At 27.3% G+C, this 27816-nt stretch overlaps 1 protein-coding gene across 1 annotated transcript in view; it reads right to left on the reverse strand.

Moving 5' to 3' along the window:
• LOC126746648 (metabotropic glutamate receptor 2-like) overlaps window positions 1-27816 on the reverse strand; it is a 593383-nt gene that overhangs the window by 559689 nt on the left and 5878 nt on the right. The window contains exon 2 of the mRNA XM_050454987.1: window positions 14589-14797. Coding sequence (XP_050310944.1) covers window positions 14589-14797 — 209 coding nt within the window. The remainder of the gene's footprint in view (window positions 1-14588; window positions 14798-27816) is intronic.

Consider the following 27816-nt stretch of genomic DNA (forward strand, 5'->3'; position numbering starts at 1 on the left):
AGGCCGTCCACGATGGCCAAAATCTTCTCTAAGAGCACGATAACAGGCTCTAACCGATTGCGCATTTTCGTAATACCTTTTCACGATAGCTATATGTTGCTCTTGACTTAAACGATTCATGATGAAATGTCAAAGTATACTTAACAAAACTCACGCCTAATCCGCGTTTTGACATATACCATTTTGCATACATGGCCCACTAAACTTCTATGACTTCTATTGGGAGACGCATTATAATTCTTGTCTAAATTTATTCATATCTGGTGCTATAGCGTACTTTAATACTTACACTACGCAAAGTCTTGGTTTTAAGTCATAAAAATAATAATTTACTACCAAAATATATTAAAGTTTGGTGTAGCCAGAAAGTTCTTCAGATCTTAATTTTATTGAACACCTTTGTATTTCATTTTGTTATTATTGAGTAGATTTTAGACATATTTCCCTTACTGATAATCAGCAATCATATTTTATTTTATTTTAAAAAATATTAAATGCCAAATGTCATCAATTTCTATTGAGCTACTCTTTATTTGCAAATTGTTCTCCTTCTTAAAACACCTTTCAAAATTTATTTTCTTTATTTAAAAATTTATCATTTATTATTATTATTACTATTATTATCTTAAGATATAAAAATGCTTTATAACAAACTTATTATAGTTTCTTTTATATCGTTTACTTTAAAGGATAAATAATAAATTTTAATAAAACGTTATCACTTTTTAAAGTACAACCCTAAAAATAACCCTATTGAATAATAGTTTTAAAAAGCAATAGCCAGTCCCTACAAAATGTTTAATCTGGTTTATCGGTAGTGTTACTATAGTAATTTAAGCCCTCGACTTGTAATAAATTTAGATTAAAACAGCATTTTTGCAATAACCCTCAATATTTTATAGATTTTAAACGGTGTCTAGTAAGCTCCAATATTTTATATTTTTGCTTTATGTGAATAAATAAACTGCTAAATCAGATAATTGAAATATATTTCCGTGATTAAAAAAGGGCATATTAAGCGTATTTTCATTTAATTAATACGACTCTCGTTAAACTGATTTCCAGTAGAAAGGATAATTAATGGCGATTAATTGCTGCATTTTTAAATAATCAATTATATTAACCTTATATATATATGGGTTTTATTTTTATAAAAATTTATACGGAAATTTGTAGTTATGAAATTTTATTATTTGCGCTATCTATAATATTTTTCCACTTATTAATCATTGTCAAATATAAATGAAAAGTTTACTATTTTTCAGCGTAAAGTAAAATATTTCATCATTTAGCATCATCGTGGGAGCAGATTGCATCTTTTGTAAGGCCGGTACATAAATTTCTCACTTTATATTTCTTATTTCTTTTAAAAGGATAAATCCTTTGCGTTGCTAGTTGCAGATTAAAAAATATATTCTTGTCAGGTATTTTTATGTTTACTACACCAAAAGATTTGTTGGCGAAGTTTTTCGTTTTTATTAAAAATATTTTACTAAAAATAATTTTTTTTTTATTCAGCTAGAAATAAATATCAAAAAAAAATATACCTGTATACAAGATTATGACATTTATTCTAAATAATTTTATGTTACCTAAATATTGATTTCAGCATAATTTGTAATCATTCTTTTTTGCCTTTAAGAATCTCATTTCATTTAACAAGGCTTAAAAGGGGTAAATTTGACTTCTTCTCTTTTTCATTATGTCTATGCATATTTTACTCAAATACCAATGTTAAAAGAAACCAGTTTAGCACCTTTATCTTTATAATGAATATTAAGAGCAAGACTACCCGTGGGCTTTCTCTTACTAGGTTTCTAGTTTCTCATTCAGGAGATAGTTGTTTTTGATTTAAATAAGAATATGAAGTTTTCACTTAGACTGTAAATTTTGTAAATTTATGTATAATTAAGTAACTAATTTTTAACACTTAAGTCACTATTTTTGTTGTGTTTTTTTTTAAATTTTTAAGAAATGTGAATTTTTTTAGTTTAGTAGATATTTTTGAAATCAGCATTATAACCTAATTAAAAATAAATGAAAAATTAATTTAGTTACTTTCTAATATACTTATAAATATATAAATGAAATCGCTAAAATACACTTTTTTCTAAGGCAATTCACTTAAATAAAATTTTCGTAAAATGCTACGCCAAAGCCATTTGCACTAAAAAATTAAAACTATATTTAAGTATAATAAACTATTTTAACAAATAAATAATTTAGGTTCTTATTTTCTTGTAGTTAATATATAATTTAAAAAACTATAATGCCTGTTTTGACCTTATCGAAAATAAATTAAAATTTATTTAGTTACTTTCTTATATACTTATAAATGCATAACTTAAATGGCTAAGATACAGTTTTTTCTTGCTAAGTAACTTTACTTTGCTCATGTGAATAAATATGAACACAATATTCTACTTTCTAAGCCATCTCAGTATATTCCCGAAAAACTAAAAATAATTTAAAAAATAAATTAAAATTTAATTTGTCATTTAAGGTTCATTTAACACCCAAGATAAGTGATCATTGTATTCTGGCTGTACATCCTGCTCTGAAAATAAATGAAAACCGTGATGTGATTATTAATTGTAGGTGTATGAAGAGCTACAATGTAAACCAACTCCATGATTATCTTTATGATACTGAATGGAAAAATAATAGTGCGGATGTGAATATTTTGGCAAATATTTTTGTTGATAGTATCACAAATATATTAAATTCTATGTGCTCAAATAAAACCATTGTTCTAAAACAGAAATATTTGCAAAAAGATTGGATTACGTTTGATATCCGTGAGAGAATGAATGTATAAGAGATAAGTTATATGTTAGGGCTGTTGTAGAAAAAGATGATGGAGTATGGAGGGAATACAAAAGAGTACGAAAGTTAATTGTTAATCAAATTAAAAATGAAAAAGATAAATATTTTAGAGAAGTTATTAATGAAGATCCGCGTGAAATGTGGAAAAACCTCAAAAAGTTACGTCCTGAAAAAAATATTTTATTACCAAACGAAATTAAATTTGATGAACAAATGATTTCAAATGAATTACAAATTGCATCAAACTTGAATAAATATTTTATAAATAGTATTATTGATATTATCAATAGTATTCCAAACTATTCTCTCTATTATAACACCTTCGTCAATATCATCCAATCCAATCATATTCAATATCCGGAGTTCTCAAATTTTAAAGAAATATTCCTAACTGAATTAAAGAAAATTCTGAAAAACATGAAGAATGCCGAAGGTGGAGAAAATGGAATTTCAAAAAAGGTTTTGTGTGACGTATGTAGTGTGGCTGGAAATCGACTTTTAAATATAATAAATACATCACTCTCAAGCGGAGTACTTCCAGAGGGTTGGAAAGTGTCAACAATAATCCCTGTACCAAAAGTACTAAATACTATTTCCCACAATGAGTTTAAATATATACCAATAAATACCGTGGAGGTTAATTAATATATGCGATACCTTCTTGAAAGAACTGGATAAGGGCAACTTTGTTCTGGCTGTGTTTCTCGATTTTAAGAGAGCATTCGAGACAGTAAATAAAGCTAATCTGTTTTAATTATATTGGAAAAGATGGGTATTAAACATAAAGTTTTAATGCGGTTTGAATCTTACTTACAAGACAGGTCGCAAAAAGTCAAGTTTAAAAACAGTGTGTCAGAATTACTAATAAACGAATATGGAGTACCTCAGGGAACTGTTTTAGGTCCCCTGTTATTTCTGTTATATATTAATGATATCGTCAATGTTATAAGTGGTTGTAAAATAGAGCTTTTTGCTGACGACACTACGATTTATTTAATCGGGAGGGATCTAAATGAATTGCAAATAATTCTTAATAATGATTTATCTAATTTATTTAAATGGCTTTGCAGTAATAGTCTTTGTTTAAATACATCAAAATCGAAATTTTATTTATTTGGGAAAAAGAGCAAATTAATGCACATCAATGTGAAAGACATTAACATTGTGGTAAATAATGAAAAGATAGAATATGAGAGTCAAATTAAATACTTAGAGGTAAATTAAATTAAATACTTAGGGAGTAATATTTGATTGTAACTTAAATTTTTATGCACACGCTGATTACATAACTAGAAAATTTTCCAAAAAAATTGGTTCCATTGCAAGACTAGGAAAATAATTATCAATAGCTACAAAATTATTACTGTATAATAGCATTGCAGCTCCGCATCTTGAATTTTGCTCAACAATTTTATAAAATTTACCAAACTTTATAATTGAACAGTTGCAGCTTGTACAGAACAGAGCATTGAGAACTATTTTGAAATGCAATAGATATACCCCAATCGTAATGATGCATAACGTCCTGAATATGTTGTCTGTTAAGCAAAAAATTATGTCTAGCATTTATTTTTTTTGTATAAAGTTAAAAATATTAATTTACCATCATATATTTGTAAGAAGGTGAGGTTTTTTTAGAGATGTTCATCATTATCAAACTCGAAACTTTAACAATTTCATACTGATCGATAGGTGTAACTCCAACCAGATGTTATATTCTGTCATACAGAGAGGCTTACAAGATTTAAATAGATTACCAACAAGCATTCTGTAAATAAATTTAAAAGGCTGGTTAGGGCACATATATAGTCCTAGAATTTTTGTTACCTTTGCCTAATGGTTTTTTTTTATTTTTATTTTGTTTTTTTTATAGTATGTTATTTAGGATCACTATTTTAGTTTAGCAGTTATTTTAAGTATAATTTTAGTATGTGGCTTGAATTAATATGGTAAATATATGTGCAGAAAAATATTATAGTGAAGTGAGAACAATGATGAGGTGTTTGTGGGTGGCAGAAGAGCTGTGTTTGCTATCCATGGAACAACCGGGATACTAAAAAAGTATTCATGGATTAACCGGGATTTGACATGGTCTCTTCAAAAAACCAGGAAACCCTGTATTTGATCTAGTTCACCAGCCCATAGGTAATTAACCTCATGACCGAGATTCACCTATTGGCGTAACATTTTATGGTTATTTGCGAGCACTGCAAATTTTGATTGCATCAATTGTTTTGTTTAGATTCATATGTTAATAGTAACCTCAAGTGCATATGTATATTATATTTTTTACACAATAAGCGTATATTGATTAATTTTTAAGGGTATATTAATAATTAATTAATTAATAATATTATTGTTAAGTTAGTAAGAGCGCTTTAGTGTTATGTACGTAATAATTTTTAATAATTTCTGAACCAGTTTTAGTGGCGGGGTACTTAGGTCGCCGACATGGCAATGTTTAGACGGACCGGAATAATGCGGTATCCTTTGGATTAACCGGGATGCGGCTGTTCCTGGTAAAACCGGGGGGGTTGCAAGTGTCGGGGATCGGGATACCCAGCATTTGATATTTATTGCTTACTTATATATGTGCTCTTGCTGACTAAATATGTTGTTGAAATAGGTTTATGAACATTATTATTAATATTATATGCATTTTTATTTTTATTAATTTTTTGGGATATTTGTTGTTTTTATATGTAGCTATTTATGCTAAATAAAGATAATTATTATTATCTTTTTTGTTTGTTATAATTAAATTTATAATTTTAAAAACCAATTTATAGCCTACGAATTTTTGCATAAATAAGAATATTTTAGTGATTTTTCGTATAATCTATTGAATGCATAATTTACAAGATAATATTGCATTAATTTCCGCACTTTTATTTGCTTCAAGCGATTTATGTTTCTAAAAAATGTAGATTTTATACTTTGTATTGATATTTTCTATAGACTGGGTATATTTTAGTAATAAATAGCTCAAATACAAGAAAAAATATTTATATTTAAATACGTCTAGAGACAAATTACTTCAACAATAAATCGAAAACGGTGGTAGAAGAATTGACAACTAACATTTTAAAAAAATTTTTGGAATACCTAATTTGCTCACATAGATGATCTCTTAAGTAGGCAAACTTAACTAGACTCTTATGTTAAACAGATTAAAAAAAATCGGATTGCAAGTCTACTTTTCAAGAAAATGTATTATAAAATACTTTTTAGTATATTTTGAATATACCCTAAATAAAGGAATAATAAAACCATTATATCTTTTAATACCCTAAGTTGCAATTCAGAATTTTTGAGCTGCGAATATGGATCTGAAAGCCCAATCTCCTGTTTCATTTGATCGGCACTATCGTAAATATAATCTATTAAGTCTGTCAAGTTTACAGATCTAATAAATCAAAAATTTAAGAAAGAACTTTTAGAGTATTGAATTCGAAAAAAAAATACTATTCGTACAAAAGACTTATTTGCAAATTTTCTTATTATTGCAAAAAATAATAAATGGCTAATTGGCTACAAAACATAACTCTTTTATAAATACTTCTATACTTAAATTTCAGATATACGTGATCATTGTAATTTTTTTTTAGCAATCAATTTCTCTCAATTTATGAGTAAATGCTAAGTAAATACTTTTTCGGGATATAGCTTAACCTATTTGGCATTAAAGGTAAATCATATTTATCAAAATAAATTAAATTTTCTTAAGCCACATTCAGATTAAATGACTTTTAAATATATTTGCAATTTTATGAGGTTGTTTTTTAGCTTTACATTTAATTTAGATATAACTGTTATGCTCTTATGATATGTGTACTATGAATCAATCTTCATCCTTAATTACTTTTAGAAAAAAATATAAATTCATATGTAATTAAAAAAAAATCAATAGTCAATTTCGATCCATTTTAATATACTTATATTTGCATAACTTAAATGACTATGATTTTTGCTTTTCCTTGCTTCAATGAATTTTACTCATGTAAAATATGAACACATTGTTTTAATTTCTAACTCAAAAAAGTCAAGATAAAATATATTACCTGCTTTAATTGAATTTATGATTTGAAAACCAAATGATATGAGTATTACTTAAAAGTTTGTTACTTACAACAAATTTGTTTACTCACATACTTCCCTAGAAATTTATTAGTTTACTTGAATATTTAATATTTGTAATATAATTTTTAATACATAACTTAAATAAAATAAACGCAGGTAATCTGAATTAAGATTTTAAAAATAAAACAGGAATGTTTTAGTAAGAAATACCTTATTAATAAAAAGTGCCTACAATCATGGATCTTGTAGCTAAACCTATTGGTTCGTTTTTATTTAACAGAAATTTACATACAATAATTTAAACAAAAAATACGTAGGTACAAAAAGCTATCAATATAGATTGTTGAAATCAAAAAAAGTTTCTTACAAAAAATAATAATTGGCTAATGAACCTTAGAACATAACTCTATTAAAAAGAAACTAAATACACTAGAGAAAGTGTTTTTTAAAACCCATTATAGAAAAATTTCCAGCATAAAAAGACTCCTTTACTCAAATTGCCGTAAGCGCTTTATCCTTAAAAGCCTGAAAATGATACGAAACTGTCTAATCCTAAGCGTAGAGTTTTTTAGACCCTTTACGTAGCGTGTTTTTTTTCAGCAATCAATTTTCCTCAATTTAGAAGTAAACGTTAAATAAGTAATTTTTTCGGATATAGCTAAGCCCATTTGAATTAAAATAAACCATATCCGTCAAAATAAATCTAATTTTGTTAAGCCCGCTATCACATTCTGAGTAAATTACTTTAAAATATATTTTAAATTTTATAAGGTTGTTTTTAATTTTTTCCTTTAATTTATATATAGCTGTTTTTCCCTGATGAAATCAGTATTATTAAGAAATCTTGTCTCTATAATTAAAAATATACTATACAGTGCGGCTCTTAATTCTCCCCTCCCCCTCTTATCTTTGGAATGCGTTAATATAAAAATTTGAAATTTCGCTCATATAATTAACAAACTAAGACTACTTTTTGGTCCCTAGCTCATTTTGCAAAACTTTAAAACAGCGACGAGTTTGTGAACCTGTACAAATATAGCAACTTTCTAGTCTGATGACTACAAGAACACTCTCCAAAATGCATCATTCCTGATATTAGCATTGGTATTTTATTAGTGGAGAAAACAGTTTTTCTAAAAAACATAAAAGCAAGCTAACTATTTCCTTAACCAACCTAAATGACCTATAGCAAAAAACATAAGAATAAGTGCATCACACCCGCACAAATTATGCCTTAATTTTATTTAAAACTGAAATTTTTCACAAAAGTTACTAAATTATTGAAATATTGATTTAAGTATAAAATAACACATCTATGATGATCCTTTAAATAAAATATATTTTAAATGCATGTAAGATATATTTTTTTACACTTGAAAAAATAATCATATTTTATATAAAATATCGATATGGTTATATTCCAAAACGAACGACACCTTTTACAATTTTTTCCTCAAAAAGAAAAACACGTTTACTTAGATATGCAACAAAAAGTTTAATTTTACATTTATTAAAGCTTTGTTAATCCCCTCCTCGCCCCCATCTAACCATGTGACACCAGTAACATAAAATATGTGAAAGTAATGCACTTAAGTACGGCTAAAAACTTGTCTTAACCATATCCGTCAAAATAAATCTAATTTTGTTAAGCCCGCTATCACATTCTGAGTAAATTACTTTAAAATATATTTTAAATTTTATAAGGTTGTTTTTAATTTTTTCCTTTAATTTATATATAGCTGTTTTTCCCTGATGAAATCAGTATTATTAAGAAATCTTGTCTCTATAATTAAAAATATACTATACAGTGCGGCTCTTAATTCTTCCCTCCCCCTCTTATCTTTGGAATGCGTTAATATAAAAATTTGAAATTTCGCTCATATAATTAACAAACTAAGACTACTTTTTGGTCCCTAGCTCATTTTGCAAAACTTTAAAACAGCGACGAGTTTGTGAACCTGTACAAATATAGCAACTTTCTAGTCTGATGACTACAAGAACACTCTCCAAAATGCATCATTCCTGATATTAGCATTGGTATTTTATTAGTGGAGAAAACAGTTTTTCTAAAAAACATAAAAGCAAGCTAACTATTTCCTTAACCAACCTAAATGACCTATAGCAAAAAACATAAGAATAAGTGCATCACACCCGCACAAATTATGCCTTAATTTTATTTAAAACTGAAATTTTTCACAAAAGTTACTAAATTATTGAAATATTGATTTAAGTATAAAATAACACATCTATGATGATCCTTTAAATAAAATATATTTTAAATGCATGTAAGATATATTTTTTTACACTTTAAAGAGTAATCATATTTTATATAAAATATCGATATGGTTTCATTCCAAAACGAACGACACCTTTTACAATTTTTTCCTCAAAAAGGAAAACACGTTTACTTAGATATGCAACAAAAAGTTTAATTTTACATTTATTAAAGCTTTGTTAATCCCCTCCTCGCCCCCATCTAACCATGTGACACCAGTAACATAAAATATGTGAAAATAATGCACTTAAGTACGGCTAAAAACTTTGGATATCCTTTAGTAAACGGTGAAGAACTTATTAATACCAAATTAAACATAAAAAATATACTTGTGATAATTTTAAAAAAAGTCGTTTAATAAATCCTAATAATAAAACTAGTAAACTAGATATTTACTACAAAGTAAAATAGATATTTCAGAAGCAGTTCTATAAACCTATCAAAGTATGAACTCATAAATTTCGGTAATTGCTTGTGTCAGTGCAAGTAACTAAAGGAAAGCTTTATTACATTGGTTTTATAATTTAAGTTTTATAACTTTCCAGACCAGTGGCTAAAGGACATTGACCGATATTTTATTAGCACTCTTTTAAGACACTAAAAAATTGTCTTTCAAGCAATTTTTTACCTTTTAGTTATATCTATTTCAAGAAAACTAGGGTATTTTATAAATTAAATCTACATATCTTAAATCCATAAGTTAAACAAAATCTATTGGAGAAATGATTCTCGGAGATTCATAAATCATAAAACTTGGCCAGAACTCAAGTCGAAAATGCATTTTCGATAAATATAAAAATTTATGGGCCACTTCACTTCTTATGACTTGAGGAGTTTAAAAAATTATATGATCAAAAAGAGAAAAGTTTAAATATCAAAGGAAGTTGCCGATAAAAACAATTTAAAAATTTATAATTTAAGTATAACTTTTGTCAAATAACCTTATTTTGTTGGGAATCTTAAAAAAAAGCTCTTAGTTCTTTATAAGATTAATCCAGTTTATATTTAAGGGATTTTATCTCTATCTATCTCTAGGGGCGAGGTCTTAGCAGAACAGCACAGAAACTTTTTATCTCAGGGATTGCAGAGGTAGTTTCACTGATTCTTACAGTAAATTTTTGTTTTAGGTGGATTTTTAGGGTTTTTTGCGTTAATTGATTAATAGGGTATATTGCCATAGTAATAAACCTGCTTTAGTTGATTTAGTGATACAAAATAAATATTTTAGTTAATTTTCTAGAAATAATATTTTTTATAAGTGTAATGAAATTAAGTTAAGGAAGAACTCTATCGGTAGTATTGCAGCAACCTAATTAATTTTGCTGTTATTATATGAAACAAATTAAACATTCTTGAGCTTAGGTCAATAATGGTTAAACAGAGAGTAGTTGTTTTTGAGAATTTTATATGTATAGAGTCGAATATTTAAATTGTATAAACTAACATGAAAATTTATTAATAAATCTAGAATTACTCTTATTTGAACACTTTTAGTATTAATGGAATATTTTAAATGTAAGCTCCTCTTTTTTTCTTTTTTAATTTTTTCACTTTTTTTATTAATTCTCACAGTTTTTTTCGGTCATAAATATTTCTATATATTTTTATTTTGGCTAAAAATATTTTGATTTAACAATTAATTTGGTTAAGATTTTTTTATGTAAATATTTTCATATAGATAAAATAAGGTGAAACACTATAACGAGCCAAAGTATTTGTCAATTATTTTTCTTAATAATTACTAAATTTTATTATACAAACTGATGAGGATCCAAACTTTTCCAAGCGACTTCTCCTAATGTGTATTTCCTTTCATCTGTTTGAAACCGCAATAGAAAATTATTAAGAGAAGTCAGGCCTGGACTTATAGTAATTAATTGTTCCATGGGTTTCAACCTACTGGACAAATTGGTTATTTTTGTATTACGTATAGTTTTTATATGGAAGAAAAGGTATCTGACAGCCAATCATGTATTAATCAACAATAGCGTTGCAACTGACAAACAATCAATTAATAACGAAAAATGATATTGTTATTTTTGTTTATTTATGCCGAAGTGTTAAATGTGGAAAATTATGAAATTCATATTTTTTAAATGCAAACATTTTAAAAACGTTCAAACCAAACACAATAAATATGTTTTTTTTTAATTTATCTTGATTTAAAGTTTTTCTCAACCTTACAATATCCCTGTAATAAAAACCTGCTCATTTAGGATCCGCTCTATACATAAATGCTCTGTATTAAAAGTACTATTAATATTACTAATAATAACAACATCGTGGGCTGTCTAAATATACAAATTCACCCTTTACAATACTATAAATATATTTTTTAAGTTTTCTTTAACAAAAAAATTCCGGCTTAAAATTCTTACTCTTATTAGGTTCCATAATATCTTTCCTTTGCACACTTCTTAAACTACCTTACAAAATCTCAGAGATGCCTCAGCAGACCGTTTTTTTTTCATAAAGTAATTTTTCACAGACCGCTCGTCAATCACTGTCACCTCAAGAGATAAATCGATTAGGTTTCCTTTTCTTACAATTAAATAAAGACGCAATATACAGCAAATTGCTGCTGGTCAAAACTAAAAGGCTTGGCCTCTATCTCGGTTTCCACTCCGTGTCTCACGGTGAGACAACACATTTTCCCGCCAAAGGGAATTAATAGCAGAGCGAAATAAAGGGAATTTTAGTTATAAATGCTTGTCATGTCTTCTAGCTGATAAAATAAGTAAGGAGTAAATTTTGACATTTATTGTCTATATGTCCTGTGTCTTTGTGTCTATTACAACAGAATTTTAAATAACAATTGTATATATTTAATTGCATTATGGCATACATTTGAAAACGTCGAGAGAAAAAAGTGCTTTAGGTAGGTAAAACGATATAGCATTTCAGAATCTGTTAAATAGATAGTATTTGAATCTTCCAAATGGTTAAATTCGTAAGAGTTTACCTAAGTGTTTTAATAAGGGAAGAAATGTTGAATACCTCGCTTATATCAATTGTACATAGTTCATAGGTTAGGGTAACTTTAGCGATGTAGAAATAAATAATATATTTTTTTTTAATGCTATTGTAATTAAATAGTCATCAAAGCATGGAAATTAACTTTTTATAAAAATTTAACAAACCAAGATTAGGCTTATAATTGTGTTAAACTTTAAGAAGAAGATGAATTTTGTATGAATATAATTTTTGCTCTAGCAAGGTAGATGCCATGTCGAAAGCTATAAACAGAAAGATTTTTTTACGAAAATCGAATTACAAAATTTTAAAAAATATATATTTATATTACAGGCTTTGTAAGATCAGAATAAATCTAATTAAAAAATTAAAATTAAAATAAAACTATTATATTTCATAGAAAATTTTAATAAATTTAGTACTAAAAATTTAACAATTTTACTCCTAAATTATTTTATTTACTACGTAATTAAAGTTTGTTATTGGCATAACTTAATTGGGTATTCTGCCATTTTATTAACTAAGGTATATTAAGACGTTCAGATACTTAGTACCTTTTATATGGTTTATTCATAGCATATCATTTTTGGTATAACATGTACCATACCAAAAGAAGACCATTTTAAGATATTGGTTGGTTAACAACTTGTTCAATAGGTTTTTGTGTGTTTTCTAGAGGTTGTCCAGATCTAACATCCGTATGCTAAACTCAATTCTACAACAGCATTGTAGACAAAGAGCTTAGCTTAGACATTAAGATCGTCATTATTATTTCAGCAATCGGACAAGAGTAGGACTAGTACATCTTAATTGATGTTGAATTTTAACATTCACATTTGCAATTAATATGAGGTGACTATTGAGATATAAAAGGTGAGAATGTTCTATTAACATCATTTGTTTGGTTACTGACAGTTATAGTGAAAGTTATCGGTGTTTATAACTTGTGACTTTAAATGCCTTAAAAATTATCTTCAATACCTGCTCGGAATTCTTCGGTGTTGTTTGCTAAGAACATACCATCATCAGCATACGATGACCAACGTAGACTGAACTCTGAACATTCCTGAATAATCCTTGGTGTAATCTTAAAAAAAAATCTGTAAAGGAGGAAGCCCGGTGAGCTGTCTACCTATGAGAACAGTAGAGCCCATGTTGTCATGTAGAACATGTTTTATTTGGATATATTTTGATGGACATTTAGCTAGGGCTAAGATTATTTAAAGTGCTATTCTGTTAACTAATTGGAGGGCCTTGACCAGGTTTTTAAACGCCTTAGAGATCGTTAATTTTACTCTTTGAATTTGCTTCGCACCAAATATCGGTGCCGCTTTTAAAATCGTATCTTCGGCAGCTGCTATGGCAGTAAAAAACAGTGAAGGATTAAGTAATAAATTGACCAGAATATAACGAAGAGCAATGATATAACAGTCGTAGATGAGCAAAGATGGCTTTAATATTTCAAATCTTGGTCGTTAACAAGAATACTATTAGGAGCAAAACTTTTATTATACTTTAACTGTTGGATAGCATCGGTAATTTCCGGGACAGATGGTTTTTTTAAGTGCTCTTGTTGAATTTCAGAAGTTGTGTTCCATCCCAAGTTATTAGGGAAATTAGACTTTGTGTTAATGGGCTGTACACAGCTTTGGTTGTGCTCTCAAGTTGTGGTTTCTGCTACTTGTGTCTTTGCCACCCACTATTAACTTTTTATAGTTAGAAGTCTTTTTTGGACTTTCTGAAATTGGTATTGTAGGTTTTTATTTCACATATAGTTTTAATATAAATAAAATTATTATAATCTTTACTTTTCTTAACAGGAATTTACTAGAACACTATTTCAGGCTGAAGTATTATTAACATTATTTTATTTATTAATTTATAAACAACTATATTCAAATTGACGAGGATAGAGAATTTTAAAACACAAGGTATCTATAAAATTACTCTGATTTTACTTTAGTGTTAACTTTTTGCTAGGGAATAATCTAAAGTATAATTATATAAACTGATTAAGTGACTTACTATAGTAAAAGTATTATTTAACAGCCATCAAGTTTTTATAGCTCTTTTAAGGTCAATGTGGTAGCCAATATAATACTTTTTTACTATTTAAACATATTATTTTATAAACATTTAATGTTCTTTATAAGTTACCCTAGATGATTAATAATGTATTGAATTCGATTTTCAAATTTCTTAAGAAAATACATTGTTTTTCGGTACCCTGAGCAATGACTTCTGTATTTGGTGAAACGTCAGCTAATTTTGAATTTTTTGTAATTGATCGATATACTTAAAAAATAAACCACTTCTACCAATATATTTATTAGCAGGTTAAGGTTTTTATCGCTTTACTATCCTTGACCCTTTCTATAAAAAACGCGAATAACGAAACATAATTACCAGACCGATATATTACAAGTATACTTACTTTCTCCACAGTCTCGTTTTTTCTGGGGGTATTTAAGCTGGAAGCAATGGTCGTTAGTTCAGGACCGGATTTTAACTTTGGCCACGTCTCAAGATGCAGTAGTGTATCCAGGTTAGGAATCGTTGATAAATATGTCAGTTGATCTTGCTGTGGTAAGTTGGTGGTGGAGATGGGAGGAGGCTCTGGCTGAAGGGTGGTTGAAGATATTTCTGAAAGTAAATTAAATATCCTGATAAGAATTTCTTAATACGTATTTAGTATAATTAGATTTTAAATATTTTCATTCAGATATTTCTAAGAGTTTCAATAATTTTTAAGATTGATCATAGGATCAGCAAATATTAAATAAAGCATGTTTTGATGAAAAAATAAATGCTTATAATCAAAATATGTTATAACTTTTAATCATCTATATATTACCAATGACAATAAAAAAATTAATTAGGATTTGACGTGTTTGTCTTAATGATATATTATGACAGGCACGGTACGTAGGATGGTTTTATTATATTTAGATACCTAAATGAAAAAAGTTAAATACAAAATATTTAAGGATAAAAAGGTAAATTATCTAAGAATAAAATAAAACTTAAGCCAGCTAGTAAGAACTGTCAAAAGAATTTAAAATTAGTGTACAAGATGTGCCAGATTCCAGATTCTAGTGAACTTGAGGCCTACGAAACATTTAAAATATCTGAAAATTTTTAGAATAAAAAAAATGTATATATAAGCCTTAGAATAACAAACATATCGCTTTTCCCAAATAACTTTTCTTGTATAGAAACTTTAATTTAAATATTCGACGTTTCGGTCTTTTGGCTATATTAGATTATACCGAATTAAAAAATTTCATTTAATTACTGTTCTACCTCTATCTTTCTCATAAAGGCTAAGGGAAATTACCTGAAATTATCAGGTATGAATTATTTTGAAAAAATTAAGATTTTCGTAATTTAGAGTAATAAAAACATCTCATTCATTCTTCGCAAAAAGACCAACATAAGAAATTGACAAAACTCAGAAAAACACACAGTACCGGTATACATTACATAAAATAAATGGCTACGCATATTTTACTAATGTGCTAGTGTGTACTAAGCTAGAGCATCATCAGTCCTGAAATAAAAAATATCACTCTAAGCAAAATAAAATTTAAATAAAAAATACTAAAAGCCATTTCACCAAATTTATACCAAATAAACAAAAATGTCTAGCTTAGACCTGTAAAAATAATTAAAAGAGTATAACTGAATAACATAGACTCACTAAGAACCGAACCCGGGACCACAAGATTAGAAGTATGAGTATAAAACGTATGGACTATTTAGAATCTAGTATTAAGTTACCTAAATATTGTCATAATTATTAAACGTAAAGCAAAGATTTCGAATCGAATACAAGGTGAATTAAACAGAGTAAGCTCTTTACTAAAATATCACTTTCTTACGCTAAAATCAATATTAAGTCACTCAGAATCTAGTACTTTAGACTATTTATTCAGAGATTGACAAGGGTTAAAAAAGTTAATTTCCCTTAAGGGCACCATTAATTTAAAATTTAATAACTGTAGAGAACATCAAATAAAATTAAGCCAATGTCATTTTCAGATCGATAACAGATCTTTAAATTTATCAGACGTTATATTTACTTCTGCAGAAGAAAGCCTTTTAACCTTAAGTAACTTAAGTTTTAACCTTAAATTTAATCTTTATATTCAGATTGACATACATACACGATAGAATTTAGTTGTGGATGTGGATAGTGGTTTGCAGATGAGGCGCTAAAATAATAAACATTTTTAATTCTAGCTGTGGCTTAAATAGCATAAACAATAATATCAATAAAAAGCCCATAATTTCCCTAAAAAAATTAAATAAAGAGTAACGATTTGATATTGCTAACGAAATTCAACAAGAAAGAGTTCATTCAACTAAAAATTCTGTATATCTATCTACAAGGTCTTAATATCCCTCAAGGATCTAGACTTATTGCTTTGGATGTAAAAAAATCTACTACAGACAGTTTAGAGTTAGTAAGAACTCTTCTATTAAAAATAAGTTTTCAGTTTGGCTATGGGTTCATGTCCCTAGAAGGAAAAATAGTTGAGAGTAAATTTGAAAATTCTTTTGCGGTATATAGCAGATATTTGGATATATTTATACTCTAAAATAATGAGAAGAAAGATTTAGAAATTTTCTTATATTTTTATATTATTTACATTTAAATATTACTTTAGCCATTAAAGAAGAACAAATGCTTTTAGAGAAACTTTCCAATTAAGAAATGCAACAGCAAACCTATATTTGAAATATATCATAATCCTTTTAATACCGATAATGTCAGTGTAATGGATTAAATGAGTTCTAATTAAAATATAAATTAATGCAGACTAATCCATCAAAGTTTATAAAGGACTTCTAGATTACCTGTATATTTCTTTAAAAAGACATGACTTTTAGTGGATGCTTTCTACTAGTAATTTTTATAAATATTTTACAATAAATTTCTCTCTATATAGTTTTTTCTAAATTTTATTAAAGCAAAAATTCAAAAGAACAAACAACATTAGAAAGCTAAAGTATAAAACTATTAGCAAAGAATTTAAATTTGGTTTAAATTCAAGTCAGTTTTATGAAATGATGCTTCCATTTCATCACAGTAACTATAGCCATTTGACCCATTTAAAATTTATCACTAGAACCAGGTATAATTTTCAGTTGCCTAGAAGTTAAATTGAGTTATGCGACTGCTATATTCAAGAAATGCGGACAGAAGGATCATATTAATTACCATCCTATGCCATATTCTTGGTTTGCCAATTTGCAAAGTTACTAGAGAGTGCGGTTACTGAAATTGAGCTTAAACTAGAAGCTTTTGTTAAACTAAATTATGCAACAGCTATTTTGTTTCACTGTATTGTATCTTGTCGTTTTTCTGGATAAAAGTTTAGTTATCTTATTTTGCTATTTAACTGCTATAAAAACAATGAAATCAATTAGATTTTTATGAAAATCGCTCCTCTGAGTTAGTGGTCATAAATATTTGTTATGATTTTTTCAATATTTTAGGCAAAACCTTTAATTTTATAAGGGTATTTTAATATTATTTTACGTAAAAAAAAGACAATACTCCACATAATATTTTTCAAATATATATAATACTCATTTTGTATACACCCCACGTCACTGGTTGAATTTTTTACATTAGAAAATTGCTAAGCTATTAAAATCAAAAGCTTTACACCTTGTAGCTTAATGATTCGAATTTTTTGGTGTTAAATTTATATGTGGATACATCCCCTTATAAATAGGCATTTTATTCTAAATCACGCTCTATGTTGCAGGAAAAAATTCTATTTTCTCTTTATTCCAAGATTTATAATGCACAATTATTAAGAGCCAATTTAGTTTATGGCAATAGCTTTAGCAATTTTGATGCATAACTTAATTGGATTTGATACTGCGTTTATAAGAATAACTATTTTTAAAAGCCTCTACAAAATATTACAATATTAAATTTAGAAAAATGCAAAACTATATGCACTAAACAGAAACGTAAACACAGTGAAAGAAAGTTGTTTTCATTATTTTTTTCTTAATAAAAAAAAAATTAATATTTTTTTAAAGTGTAAAGTATAAGTCTAACAATATATTTGAATATAACTCAAATTTCATAAGGTAAACAACTTTATGTAGGGTAAGTAATAGTTTTTTTCTTCTTTATTTAACAATAGTACAACACAAAATTGTTAATTTTAATGAATCGAAATATTTAATTTTACGTTAAGAAACAATAGAATAATTATAACTTTATATTCGAAAAACATTAACACCACATTGACTTTTGCCCCTATTTTTTATTATAAATAAATTCCTCTTATAAATAATAATATTATTATATCTCTCTAATAACTATTGCAAAATATTCTTATATCTATAGGTCAAATATTCTCCACCCTTAAAGATTCAAAATATGTCTTGATTGATTGAAAGACTGTTTGATATTTATCTTTATTTTCTGGGATAAATCCCTTCTGTTGTTTGATACGCCTCGAAATCCCTAGATAATTATCTAAAATGACTCCCATGTGCCTAGAGGTTATAGTGTTGGACTGGCTATGATATATTTATGAAAATTTTATTTAAAAACAAGTATTTAATTCAGATATCTAGAAGAAAAATATGTTTCTTTTTTAATTTTTATTTTGAATAAATAAATATATAAATTTAAATACATTAAAAGTAAAAAAAAAATAATTTTTGCTATAATGGACTTACTAGTCTGTTACTTACAATAGAACGTTTAGCACTTTCCTAGTAAGTTTAAACAGGTAATATATAAATTAAACATAAAATTATAGTGCATAATTTGTATAATTGCCATATATATAACTACTGTATCCACTATAAAAATAATGAATAACTGTAGACACTTTTTTTAAAATAATATACATTATTTAAAAGTTATGTGTTTTTTCGAATTCGAATTTTGCGCAACACTTTTGTATAATCTACCAAATTTTAAAATAGAAAAACTGCAACTTGTACAAAATAGAGCTATGAGAACTATTTTAAACTGTAATAGATACACACCTATCTCAACAATGCTTAACGTATGCAATATGTTATCTGTAAAACAAAAAATTATGTTCAATGTATATGTTTTATTATTTAAAATTAAAAATAACATGTTACCACAGTATATTTGCAACAAGATTAAATTTTTCGGTGATGTACATAGCTATAACACAAGAAATTGTAATGATTTTATTTAAACCGATAGATGTGCATCTAGTCAAATGTCGAATTCTGTTTTATGTAAGGGCTTGTATGAATATAATGTTGCCAATTACTATAAAAAATTGTGATAGTTTGACTGCATTTAAAAAACTTCTGAAAGAGCATGTTTAAATTTAAATTATTATTTGTATATTTTATTTATTATGTATAATTTTTTCTTATTCTATTTTTTTAAAATTTTATCTGTTTAAACAATACGTTAGTAGGAGTGCATTTGTGGTCTTCTATGTGGCTTTTAACAACTTTTGGATGGGCCACTGTGGGAAAAGGCCTAGATCGGGGCCGAGACGATGTTTGCGGACCGGAATAAAGCGGCATCCATGGATTACCGGGATGCTGTGGTTCCTGGAAAAACCCGGGCACCGCGGGTTCTCGCCGGGTTAATCCCCAGTGAACCCAATTCAACTAGGCCATAACTTGACCCAGATACAGGCGTCGTCATTGCCGCTATGCGATTTTATATTTCTATAGTTTACAATAACTTGTTTTGTCAAATCATCGGTTTGCAGTGGCCCACGTATGTATTAATTCGATATTTGTTATTCCTGCTTACGAAAGTAGGTTATAATGTACTGGGTTTACAAAAATATTATAATTTAATTGAATTTTGTAAAAAGGTATTGTATTTTATATAAAGCTTTTTTTATGCTAAATAAAGAATATTGTCTCGTCTCGTCTCGAAGCCATTTTATCTCGTCTCGAAAGTATTTTGTCTCGAATTTCGAGACGAGATAAAAATGTTCGAGACAAGACGAGACGAGATGTCTCGATATATGTAAAATGCTTCCAGCAATTGGTAATTGTCATTAAAATCACGGAATAGGTTTTGATTATTTCCCCATTATTATATTAATGGGCTTACGATTTGTGTAACAGGTGGTGTGTAGATTGGAAAAAATATCCTTAGAATTTAGGGGTATGTTTATTTAAATCTCTTGGACCAGTCACGTCTGTTTTTATTCTAGCTGCGCATTTTTTTTCAACTTAACGTTTTTATATAATGTGTGTCACAAAACGGTGGACTTTCTTATTTTAAACAAACACCAGATATTAATATATTTTTGAATTTACCAAAAATTTAAGAATAGTACCTGCATTCACCGGACGGAACAGTTGCGTCACTGTTACAAAACTCTATCGAAACCCTCCGAAAAATGGTATTAGCTGCTCTCATAACGTGTCGATTTGTCCCTAGAGTTTTGGTTTTGCAACATTTTAGCAATTTGCTTTATAATTATTATTTAAAGAGGCTCCTATTTAATAATAATATTTTCACATTCATATTATGTTTTTTAATACCTATCTTTCGTACTCAATATGTTCGATACGATTATTGAAATTTTTGTCTTAAAATAAGTATTTCTATATAACCTTTTAAGCCATGCTTCAAAGGCTGTGTATACCCTTTATAATAAAATACTTACTTAATTATGGAATAAAGTGAATATAATAAATTATAAATTTTAGTATAAAAACTATAGAGCCAAGCAAATACACAAATTTATGTTTAATATTTTAATAGGTACATTATAGTTATTACATTGCACTCTTATAAAGAAATAATATAAATTCTGAAACTTAAATAATAAAAATACGAAAACAAAGTCAGTTTACGTTAAATAAATGTATGTTATAAACAGCAACAACAAATAAATGCATTTAAGAAACAATATAACATGATAAGTAAGATATCCGCTATTGCCGCTTTTATAAAAACACTATGACTGCTTTATATTATTGCTTACTATAGATTGTTGGAAAATGCGTTTTGCATAACTTTAATGGGGTGCTCGTATAAATATTCTATTAAATCTTAAAAAAATCTTTCCCAACATGCCTACCTGCTAATTAATTTAAAAATCGAATATGATTTTTTTTAACTTTCATACTTAAGTACCTATAATATGTTTATTGTTTATTGGGGTCTATTAAATTTTTAAGTTTTATCCTAGGCTTTTACATAGGTATCAGAACCTTTCGAGACAAAACGAGACGAGACGATACAAGACGAGACGAGAAGAGGTCTTGTCTCGTCTCGTCTCGAAAAATATTTGTCTCGAACTTTCGAGACGAGACGAGACAATTCTTAATCTCGTCTCACCTCGTCTTGTGGCAACCCTAAATGTGCAATTGCCGTATTTTTCAAGTTTCTTGTTATAAAAATTAAGGCGCAAAAGCTAGATTTAATTTTTTTTATATTTTAATTATTAGGCATACATCAAAATATTCTAGGAGACAAGGAAAAACGACATTCCTTTTAACATTAGATTCATTATATTAAGTTATTTTTTTGTATTCAAGAGCAATGGCTATAAATTGAGCAAAACGACATTTTAATTAAAAGCATACCCAACAGATGTTGGCATGTTATTAATAACAGGGGTGGTCATACACTTCTTTTATCTATTTTTTTTTATTTTCATAAATAAAAACATTATTTATTGACATATTTGTATTTTATGTTTTATACTTCTGATAATCTGATGGGTTAAATCATCGAATTACACAATATATTCTATTTAAGATATTTTTTATTGTTTTTGTTTTATTTGGTCTTCCATAGGATTTCTAGTTTTTAGCATACATCTTATCTTTAATTACTTACTTGATACTTAATTTAACTTTAACTATTTACAAAGTCAAAACAAATTAAAAAAAACTTTAAAAATATTTTTGACCATAAAATCTTTAAGTTCCCTATAAAATAATACTTATACAGCAGCATCTAAAATCAAGTTCTCATCGTATATAAAATTTATTTAAATAAAAATAGAGGACCTTAAAAGAGTTTTAGTAAAATAAATAAATTAATTATTTCAAGGTGTAATAATAGATTACGTTTTTTGTTACCAGTTATATATTTACAGTTTAAGCAAGATATATTTTGCATTTAATAAACATTCTGCATACTATATAAAAAATTATATTTTAACGTGATTTATATATGCACTCTAAAATGTCATATGCAGTTGCATGCAACACCATAGAAAAGAAACTTAAATGAAGCTATTTAAAGTTCTCTTAGTACTACAGTAAGAAAACTTCCTTCAGCAACAAAAGACATTTATTAAACTTCAGAACTTGTGTGTTTCAGTGAGTAAATAAACCAAGCTAACTTTTGTTGCATGAAAAATTATCTTTTTTGACCCTCTTTATTATCCATAAGAAGCATTTCAGCAACCTCGAAACTTTAGGAGATAAATTTAGAATTATGACCCTCTCAAGCTGTATTTGAATATAAAAGACTCTAACTGTATAAAGTTATTGTTAAAAGAGTCACTTTTAAAATGATTTTATCTATATTTATTTGAAATAAAATAATTTAAGTTATTATACTTATTGCATTAAGTTACAAATTTGTAACTCTAACACCGTTAAATGTTATTTAAAAGTTGTCAAAATCCCAAAAGATTACACTGTCAGATTACATGTGCTTCAAACAATATATAAAAGTATTTTATATCTGGGATATTTGACGCAGTCTTATTATTATAATAAGAAAAGTTTCTTCGACAACAAAGGGCGTTTATTAAACTTGATAACTTTTCTGTCTCGGTGAGTAAATAAACCAAGCCACAACTTTTCCAGGGCAAAAAACTACGCTTTTGTAACCCTCTTTATTATCCATAGGAAGCATTTCACCCACCTCGAAATTTGAAAAGATAAATTCAGAATTACTACTCTCCAGATGCAGTTAGATAAGCAGGACTTTAATGTTAGAAAGTTGTTTAATTGTAGTTGTACTGTAAATTATATTTTTAGCTTAGCGTTGTAGAAGTTTTCTAATTATTTTTAAGATTTATCTTTTTAAGTTGTTGTTTTTATTACGTTTATTAAAAATTAAACAAACTTCTTTGCCAAAATGAAATTTTCCAACCAACATGCTTTTTTCATGAGCCTGCGCCTTTAACCTGTTTTTTGATTTTCTAAAATGAATAACCGACACTTTTTATTTAAAAAGTTTTCCAGAAAAAAACCCTCAAAGTTTTCCACAAAAGAATCCGCAAAAGTTGCCCGCTGAACATGCTTTTAAAATTACGATCTGCTTTAATATTAATTTTTGAATTACTTAGTGAAAAAAGGGTTAATGAATACCTGGATCAAAGCAACACGAGTTTTTGAGCGATGAATGAAAAAATATTTTAGAAAAATGTTTTTTTAGTAAAAAGAGTCTTGTGAGTGGTATTGAATGTTATTTGCTACTTAAGAATTATTGTTATTATAATTTCTATTTTATGTTTTTAAAATATTGATAAAATAAGAGTCTCGTTTTATCAGATCAAGTAAAGACAATTTTTTTTAATAAAAGTTTTAAGATTTATTTATATTCCAATTAAATGATAGGTTAATTATTTTTCTTATGAAAGTACTTTATACAAATTAATGATACTACGATAAACATATGATATAGTTGTATTTTTTAGTATTCAAATTAACTCAATAACTACTTTATGAAGTTTGTCACAATTACTACAAAAAATATTTTTTTTAAAATAAAATGGTGGTCGTTAAAATAGATTTAATAAATTAAATTTAAAACTCTCATCTTCTAAGATCAATATAAATTAAAAAAAACATCTACCCGAGAGGATGGAAAATAATTTGATTATAAATATCAGTTTTAAAAGAATATTTTTAAGTTCTTTTGAGACTAATCAAAATAAAAACAAATTATTAAATACTAATAATTATTTAAATTTGAATACTGATAACAATTAAAATTATTAATAAGCCTAATAGAGTTAATTCAAGATAAAGCTAACCAACTTTTTTGATTTAAAACCTTTTTTATAAACTAATCTCAAAAAAATGAAATAAAAATTAAATTTACCAATATAATATAATAATAAAAAAAATATTTCTACATTTCTATATGTTATATTAAATTTATTATATAAATATTATGCACTTATAACTAAGAATAGCTGTATATATCTTTTTGCACGATCTACATTTATAAATTTTATTAAATTTAAAGAAACACGTTTCTTGAAACTCATTTTTTAAAAGCTTGAATTTCGAATATGTTTGCTAATTAAAAAAAGTTACAAAGTATAACACTATCCATTATTATTTAAACGAAGAAAATCTATTAAAATATTCAAGGGTCATAATTAAATAGCTAATTTAATTTAATAGGATATAAAAAACTTTTATCCTATAAATCCTTATTGCATCTTATGCCGTTATTTTCTAACGAGTTTTCCCATTTCAGTATCTTGAACGTATCTATTACATGAATAATTTCTCGGTGTTCAGGATTTTCCGCGACTTTCTAATATATTGCCCGCAAGATTAAATTAAATAGATTGTTAGGTCGAGCGGGGTAAACTTTGCACTTGAAAGATTACCATTTAAGGGTTAATAGATATTAAGGGCGGAAATTGGCGCCGTTTATCTTTGCACGTTGCTCTAGCGTACCATTTATGGTAAACTTCGAAAATGCACTTTAACTTGAACTAGAACAGTTTAATTACAGTTATTAGGTCAAAAGACTTTAATGATGATAATAAAAGATTTTCCTGTGTTTTTAGAAAACTAGGTTTATGTTTTTTATTATTATTTGTTTTTAGTTTATTTGACATTCGAGATATTTTCAAAAAAAAGAAGTTTTTGCCTTGTGCACTAAGGTTTTAAAATTGTATTTTTAAATTTCGATGTCACTAATTTATTTATTTGCTGGCCTTTAAAATATTCTTTAAAGCACATTTTTTCTTTCTTTTCATTAAGTATATCTACAGTTAACAATGCTCTTTCACTGCAGTAAGGACAGTTTATTTATTAATATTACGTCAAGCCACTGTAAATTTTAAATTTTTGTAGTAAATATTTATATTTTTTGTCATTTTCCATGTTTTCAGTTGTTTGGATTTTGGATATATTTGAAATTCAAAGGTTTGTTTTTAAATAAATTTTAACACTTCTATTCTAGGGTTTTTTGTATTAGGTTTTAAATTATCAAAAAAAAAATAGCATAAGGTTTTTAAAATTGAGTCTTGATTTCTAGATTTCTTATAATATTTATTATATTTCTATTTTATGAAGCTTTTTAACACAGACATGTTTTCACCTGAGATTTAAGCTTTTAGCACTAGGTCTTAAATATAAATTTTCTTTACAGTAGAATATTAGCAATATAATTTTTTATTTCTTTGTGTCAATTTCTATGTTAGGGAAGGAAAAACATATTTTAAATAGGAATTCTTAACTTGTAATTCCTTTTCAGTGATATGTTTTTAGTGATAATGCTTTGCAATGATATAGAGCTACCTTCTATACGATCGATTTTTTCTTAATTCAATAAAATATTAATTGATTAAATTAAAATTATATGCGTCATTATTAATTTAATCAATGATACTATCGGACTATTAATGTGGAAACTTTTACACATTTTACGTCTATACTATTCTGGTTTATGCGTAGCTAGAAAAGTATAACGAAGTTCAATAATCTATATTTAGCTTTTAAGATATGCTAAAGCATATTTTAACTTTTGACTTATACCTTCAGAATTGAGTCTTAAATTTTAGAGATTGGACCCTAAGTCAATATTTTGGAACTGAATCTTGGAAATTAGATTCGTTGAAACTGTATACAGTGTGGTGACTTTAACTGAAATAAATTCAGTTAAAACTAATCAAATTTTATCTCGCAAAATTCCTGAGACCCGTCGATTTTTGTTTATTTTTTTTCACATTTGAAGATAGTTTTTGTATTTTTTCACCTACAGGGGGGGTCCAAATTAACCCAAACTTTTTTTTTCAAATGAAAAGCCACTTTTTTAAACTCTCATTGAAAAGAGCTCTTTTTCCTGATTAAATAGCCCTATTTACTTTTGTGATTATCTAAAGGAGAAATACGAAAAAAAAAAATAAAAACCATTAAATTATTAAAAGTCTCGAAATATTTTGTGTTGGTAAATTTTTGGCGTGTTTGTTTATTTTAATGGTATTGAGACATTTCCTGACATTTTTGTAGTGTCACTGTTAAAGTGAATTTCAACCAGTTATTAAATAAGTTAACTTATATTGAAAAAATGCCTTATTTATCCGAATCCCACAAGATTGAAATATTAATGATAATTAATTATGGGGACAGAAGTCGTACTCAGCTAGAGGTTGTCCACTTATTCAGGCAGAAATATCCAGATTTGCCACCTATTAACCAAGGTACGGTTAGTAAAATCGAAAGCAGATTTCGAGAAGTTGGGCACGTGAGGGATGTTTCAAGATAAAGGTCTTCTAAAATCGATGAAAACACCCAATTAAATGTATTGTTAGCGATGGAAGAAAATCCGGTAACTGCAGCCAGAAGAGTAGCTCGCGAAAACTCTATTCATTATAAATCTGTGCTAAAAATTTTAAAAAGTGCAAACAATCGACCTTATAAAATGCAACCCGTTCAAGAGTTATTGGAAGACGATCCAGATCGCAGAGTTCAGTTCTGTGAATTAATGATGAACGCCATTGACAAAAATCGCGTATCTTCGGAGTGGATCCTTTCTCCTAATGAGGCTACATTTACCCTAAATGGACATATTAATAAGCAGAACTGTTGCTACTGGTCTAACTAGAACCCACACTGGGTAAGGGAAACTAATACATAATATCCCCAGAAAACTAATGTTTGGGCTGGCATAATTGGCAGGCTATAAGTTATAGGGCCCATATTCTTCAATGATACTTTAACTGGGGAAAGATATCTAGAATTTCTTGAACAAGAACTAGTTCCAGTCTTACGTGCCTTATATCCGAGTCAGTTCGATCCAGATTTCTATGATGAAAGAATCTGGATGCAACAAGATGGTGCTCCCCCACATTACGCCCGTAAAGTACGCCAGTATTCAGATGACAATTTTCCAAACAGATGGATTGGTAGAAGGGGTGCAATCGAGTGGCCGGCACGTTCTCCCGATCTCACCCCACTTGATTTTTTTCTGTGGGGACATTTGAAAAGTCAAATTTATATGAGCACACCAGGAAACCTAGACGAACTCAAAGAACGTATTAGGCAAGAAATCGGACAAATATCTCCAGAAGTGTTAGAAAATGTCAGAAACTAATTTTATTATCGTCTTAGGCTTTGCCAATAAGTAAATGGTGCTCAGTTTTGAGCATCTTATACATTAAACGCAACTTTTAATAATTTAATGGTTTTTATTTTTTTTTGTATTTCTCCTTTAGATAATCACAAAAGTAAATAGGGCAATTTAATCAAGAAAAAGGGTTTTTTTCAATGAGAGTTTAAAAAAAGTGGCTTTCCATTTGAAAAAAAAAATTGGGGTTAATTTGGATCCCCCCTGTAGGTGAAAAAATACAAAAACTATCTTGAAATGTGAACAAAAATTAACAAAAATCGACGGGTCTCAGGAAATTTGCGAGATAAATTTTGATTAGTTTTAACTGAATTTATTCCAGTTAAAGTCA

The sequence above is a fragment of the Anthonomus grandis genome, chromosome 17 (assembly GCF_022605725.1).
Source record: "Anthonomus grandis grandis chromosome 17, icAntGran1.3, whole genome shotgun sequence".
Classification (NCBI taxonomy): Eukaryota; Metazoa; Arthropoda; class Insecta; order Coleoptera; family Curculionidae; genus Anthonomus; species Anthonomus grandis.